The sequence below is a fragment of the Cottoperca gobio genome, chromosome 17 (genome assembly GCF_900634415.1).
Source record: "Cottoperca gobio chromosome 17, fCotGob3.1, whole genome shotgun sequence".
Taxonomy (NCBI): Eukaryota; Metazoa; Chordata; class Actinopteri; order Perciformes; family Bovichtidae; genus Cottoperca; species Cottoperca gobio.
Window position 1 is genome coordinate 23,446,554 of NC_041371.1, and position 6,000 is coordinate 23,452,553.

A 6,000-nucleotide genomic window follows, 5' to 3' on the forward strand; every position below is an offset into this window, starting at 1 on the left:
CAAGAAGTGTTCTACTTTAATGTATATGTATATTTCTAAAACAATTACACTCTTTTTATTGTATTTTATTGGACATAACTAATATATTTTCAAACTTACTGTATACCATGGCACATTCTGTATAAATGCATATAGTGTATGTTGTGCACTCCTTCACATCAACTTACCACACAACCTCAGTCTGCACACTAAATCATATTTTAATGAATAAAATGCAAATAGCACAAAGCTACTTAAGGCCCGGGTAAATAACTGTCCTTCTGTCAGAGCTTCAACAGAAGCATCATCTCCACATCAGCTTCGTGTCTAGGCTCTCAGTGTCTGTTCGCCTTCTATGGGGGGGAGACGTCCTACCACCACCACCTCTTCCTGCTGCAGCTGTCCAACCTGCTGCTCGGCCTCTGGCTCATCAACTTCAGCTTGGCCCTTGAGCAGTGCACCCTGGCTGGGACGTTTGCTAGCTACTACTGGGCCAAGAGGAAGCCTCAGGATATCCCACCATGTCCCCTCTTCTCATCATTCAGCAGGGCCATCAGGTGAGGACTCACTCAGGAGAACAAGCCTGACAAATTGTGTTTCATCTTTCATCATTCTCCACAGTAATGCATAACAATGTAACAGTGAGTTGAATCTTCAGGTATCACACAGGCTCTTTGGCATTTGGAGCTCTAATTCTGTCAGCTGCACAGCTGCTGCGGATCATTCTGGAATACTTGGAGCAGAAACTAAAAGGTTAATACAAACACACACACACACACACACACACACACACACACACACACACACACACACACACACATCCTTCCTGCTACTATAGTGATACTGCTGTCACTATTCAAGGATTCAAGGATCACGTATTGTCATTCTGCAACACAGGGTTGCACAACACAATGCAGTTGTAACCTAGTCCATTACACTACACAAGAAAAACAAAACAAAAACAGAGAGGAGTGAGGAATGTAAACAGCAGCACAAAAACACATGAGAAACATTGTCCATCAACTTTGAGCCCCCAGCATCATTGATGTAAACACAGTCCTTCTCTCGTCCCACCTGAGTCCTGCAGTCTGTCCTTCACTATGTCCTGCAAAGTGTCCTGCGCTCTGTCCTGCACAGATAACAATAATTATAACAAATATCCAATATACTGATGTTGTCCATGTGTATCATGTAGGTGTGGACAGCAGTCTGTCCAGGTTCATACTGAACTGTCTGAAGTGCTGTTTCTGGTGTTTGGAGAAGTTCATACGCTACATGAACCGTAATGCTTATATCATGGTGAGTTGGTCAAAGTAGTGCTAAGTAGAATAAATACAAGCCATCGTTGTTCATTTTCTCTTGTTGTGAAAGCTGTCTCTGGTCTGTTCTCCACCAGGTGGCGATCTATGGTAAGAACTTGTGTACCTCAGCCAGAGAAGCCTTCTTCCTGCTCATGAGGAATGTGGTGAGGTAAGGAGACTGTTGAAGCCATTTAGAGCTTTTGGTTTTGGAAAGAAAATATCTAAAAGATATCTTTTGAGTTATGGTTAAAAGTGTGATTTATGATTTATATTAATATGAACCGTAAATTTACTTTATGTAATCCAGTGGAGTGATAATGTGCTCTCCCCTTTTTGTGAATGAGTGTGTGTGATGTCACGCTCCACCTGTAGTGGGCACGAGACTTTAAATACACAGAGGAAATGTTTTGTTTGTGGGTTTGATGGCGGAGAAGCTGCAGTGTTCTGACCACATTAGACGGCATTAAATCGCCTTATCACATTATATTTGTATTTTTTATATTATTTCTTTGATGTCAACCGGAGTTTATTTGTTTAATAAATAATTTTTCAGTTATACTAAACAACAACACAGTGTGCATGCTTTATAGAAATGTGTGTCGAACACCCTATGATGAGCCGATGATTATCCATGTACAGCTCACTCTGGGCCTTTTAAAGGTTTTGTTTTCACAGGGTTTTTATGAAGTTATTTTAGTCTTTATGCTGTAAGAGAGGCTGTTTATGATTATGAGAGCCAGTGAACACACTCCATGTGTGAGTGACACAGCCCCATCACATGGCTGTCAATCAGGGCTCTGACAGTTTGAAGCCATGTGTCGGATGAGTGGTGAGGTGGAACTTTCCCACTCTCTCTGCAGGACTGCAGTTCTAGACAGAGTGACAGACTTCCTGTTGTTTCTGGGCAAAGTGCTGATAGCAGGAGGAGTTGGTAAGTGACAATATACAGCATAACACTGGAGCTTTATATTAATATGAAACATTAACATTATTAGAAAGCTCTAATGTTAATGTGAAGCATTAACACTGTGTGTGTGTGTGTGTGTGTGTGTGTGTGTGTGTGTGTGTGTGTGTGTGTGTGTGTGTGTGTGTGTGTGTGTGTGTGTGTGTCTCTCTCAGGTGTGGTTGCATTCTTATTCTTCACCAAGAAGATCCCTGTTATCCAAGAGGAAGTGCCCATTCTCAACTACTACTGGGTCCCCCTGCTAGTGAGAGTCTCTCACACACACACACACACACACACACACACACACACACACACACACACACACACACACACACACACACACACATCCTTTTTGCAATAACAATCATTGCAGGTTCTCATCTCACTAACCTGGATGTAAAGATTGAATTGGTGACCGTTTGTGTTAATCTGCACATAATCTACCTCTGGCCAGTAATCCACAGGAATATAAATGATATACAGTCATGGAACTGGACATGGAAATACAAAGAAAGACATATATAAAATATAAACATTCCCTTTCTTTAGAAGCATGTTGAGCCCACACTAATGTAGTTTCTAACCTGTGTTTCCACATGACAGACGGTGGTGATCGGGGCCTTCCTGATCGCTCATGCTTTCTTTAGCGTCTATGCCATGTGTGTTGACACACTCTTCCTCTGCTTCTGTAAGTGAACACTTTAAATACTGTGTGTAGTACACTGCTGCTGTTATGTAAGACATCGATAAAGTGACTGGTCACTTCGTAAGAAAGAAATGTATTCCTAACATACAATTCAAAAATGAATATCTGGCAGCATTTTACATGTGCAGTGATATCAATACTGACACCATATATTCTGTTTGAAAATCAAATATCAGCCCTTCTTGTCACAGCTGTCACACACTGCTGTCTTCCAATCTACGATTAAGTTTTCTGCAGAATTAGAAGTCACATCCATGTTAACAAGAACATTACTAACACTCAGAAGTGTCAGCATTATGACACGCTGACACTTCATAGACTGATGCACTCATTTAGACAAACTATTTTTCCTTTAAACTGTCCTGAGCATTTAACCTGAAAATATCAACAAGGTTCATTTAAGGTATTGTTATAGCTTTGGATATATTCATCCACCCAGTAGCAAGTATGAATATGCCAAGTTTCTTTCTCCAAATGTTACTGATATATACATTTTCTTATTATATTTTGGTTGGATGCTTTGAGTGAATCCTGTAGTGTTCAACCACATGGTGTTCATCTCATTTAACCTCTATCTGTCCTTTTGTCTCTTCTTCATTTTAAATGACCCTGCTATCCCACTACTTTACTTCCCTTCCATGCCTCTTGATTTGACTCTTGTCCTCAAACTTGAACTCCATCCTTGACTTCCACCACCTCCGTCACACCCATTCATCCCCCCCATCTATCATCATCTGCCCATACCGGCTTTTTCCTCTCATGCTTCTTTGTATCGGTCCAACCAGGTGATGACTTGGAGAGGCATGATGGTAGTTCAGAAAAACCTTTCCTCATGTCCCCAGAGCTGCACAGAATTCTGGGAAAATCCAATCATTTGCGCTAATACAGTATGGGATCCTCCATCAGCAGCCGTCTGCTCAGGTTTATGACGTCCTGAGACGTCCCCACACTGAGAGATGTCCTCATACAAAAAGACGTCCCCACACTGAGAGACGTCCCCACACTGAGCGACGTCCCCACAGAGCGATGTCCCCACACTGAGAGACGTCCCCACACTGAGAGACGTCCCCACAGAGCGACGTCCCCACACTGAGAGAAGTCCCCACACTGAGAGATGTCCTCATACAAAGAGACGCCCCCACACTGAGAGACGTCCCCACACTGAGCGACGTGCCCACACTGAGAGACGTCCCCACACTGAGAGATATCCTCATACAAAGAGACGTCCCCACACTGAGAGACGTCCCCACACTGAGAGACCTCCCCACACTGAGAGACGTCCCCACACTGAGCGACGTCCCCACACTGAGAGACGTCCCCACACTGAGAGATATCCTCATACAAAGAGACGTCCCCACACTGAGAGACGTCCCCACACTGAGAGACGTCCCCACACTGAGCGACGTCCCCACACTGAGCGAGGTGCCCACACTGAGTGAAAATAAGAGCCAGCCTGTACATTGACCTCTGCAGAGGCACTGAAGCATTAACTTACTACTGAGTGTTTAAATCTGCCATTGTTTAACATCCGTTCATTTTTATAAGGTTGATTTTTGTATTTGTAATATGTGTTTTTTGATTTGTAAAAGTTGATTCAAATACAATATCCATATCTTAATTAAAAAATAATAAGCATGTCTTTGTCTTCAGCACATACATGAAACTAAAAGGTAAATTAAAAACAACAAATCTCATATTAGTTCCACAATTTAGTTGTAAAGTGATTTTGGATGTTTTTTCATGAATATGTTCAGTTGGATTGCATTGCAGGGGGGTCAGCTGATTGGTGGTAGAACATCACACCATGTTTGTTCTTCTATCTGATGTCAGAGCCTTAAACCTCTTACTCAATTGATAACTAAAATGTCACGTGAGAGCTTAGTGATGAAAGCAGACAGAGAGACCTGGAACAGATTCAGAGCTGAGAGGTCAAAGGTCAACTGATGATCAGGCTTTGTTACACTGAGATTGTTAATGCCCCAAATCTTCACATTCACATAACTGTCTGTACACTCTCATAGTCCCCTCAAGTAAACGCTTTAGCTCATTTATCCAAGCCTCGAACACAGCAGGACGTAAACTTTCAATTTAAATCAGAAGCCAAGTCAAACCTAATCAAGAGAGAGGAACGTAAACCGTGTCAGGTGATACAACAAGATACACCTTGATTCATTCCTGCGGGGAAATGTGTTGCAGGACCACAAGGAAATAAATAAATATAGCTGAGTATAGAAAGAGACATAAAATAATACAAATAAGTAGTGGTACTCTGTTTGTATTAATATAATAGAATATAGTGTCTGTTCTGCCCTTACAGCGTGTATCCCTATGCGTAGTGTGAAGTAAATTAATCCTGATTGTATTAATCCACTCTGGAAAGACTATCATATGTATTTGTCTACCTCAATCAATATATATTTCTGCACTACGAATATGTTTCTGCGCAATTATGTATTTTCTGCACTGAATGTAATACAAACATAATAGGGGCAATTCCCCTTTAAGAGAACAGGTCAACAAACCATTACTTCCTGACTGCTGACGGAGGAGCGTGTTGGCGCCAACGGGGACCAATGAGGAGAAGGACAAAGCCTACTCCTTGTATTAGATGCGATGTTTTACAACTCTTTGTACACACTGGAGCGGAGCCGTGAGACAGCAAGATGGGGTTTTTGAGCCATGCAGTCTGTGGAAACGGCGATGCGAATTGTGTCCTCAGCTGAGAGTATTTTCTATGTTTGACTTATCACGTTAATAAATATATCGATTGAACTAGAGGATTGCTGTTTTGATTCGACATTCAAGCTCCGAGTTCTTCTACTTTTACCACCTTTAGTAGCTAGACAGTTAGCTAACATTCAAAAGTCCTCCAATAAAGATGCAAGGTTTGCTTTCTTGACTTTACTGTTCTTCTTTTAGTTTGTAAAACTAAATCAGACCAAAAGTTACAAACTTCAAACATTCTGCACATAACACATCCAAATTGCACATGAATAACTCACAGACAAATAGTCTCCAAGGCTCAAGCATCACAGACAGTTTACATGGCGTCTCTGCTCCACTTGTTG

The 6,000-nt window shown here is 41.7% G+C and overlaps 1 protein-coding gene across 2 annotated transcripts in view; it reads left to right on the forward strand.

Annotated features, from left to right (window-relative positions):
• LOC115022950 (choline transporter-like protein 5-A) overlaps nucleotides 1-5,371 on the forward strand; it is a 47,005-nt gene extending 41,634 nt beyond the window's left edge. Inside the window, exons 15-22 of one of the 2 annotated variants that reach the window (XM_029454071.1) lie at nucleotides 268-536; nucleotides 638-732; nucleotides 1,175-1,278; nucleotides 1,376-1,449; nucleotides 2,141-2,211; nucleotides 2,400-2,488; nucleotides 2,830-2,914; nucleotides 3,718-5,371. In XM_029454071.1, the coding sequence (XP_029309931.1) occupies nucleotides 268-536; nucleotides 638-732; nucleotides 1,175-1,278; nucleotides 1,376-1,449; nucleotides 2,141-2,211; nucleotides 2,400-2,488; nucleotides 2,830-2,914; nucleotides 3,718-3,815 (885 nt within the window). In that variant the 3' untranslated portion in view covers nucleotides 3,816-5,371. The remainder of the gene's footprint in view (nucleotides 1-267; nucleotides 537-637; nucleotides 733-1,174; nucleotides 1,279-1,375; nucleotides 1,450-2,140; nucleotides 2,212-2,399; nucleotides 2,489-2,829; nucleotides 2,915-3,717) is intronic. The other variant, XM_029454072.1, reaches the window with a different exon arrangement.
• The last annotated feature ends 629 nt before the right edge of the window (nucleotides 5,372-6,000 follow it).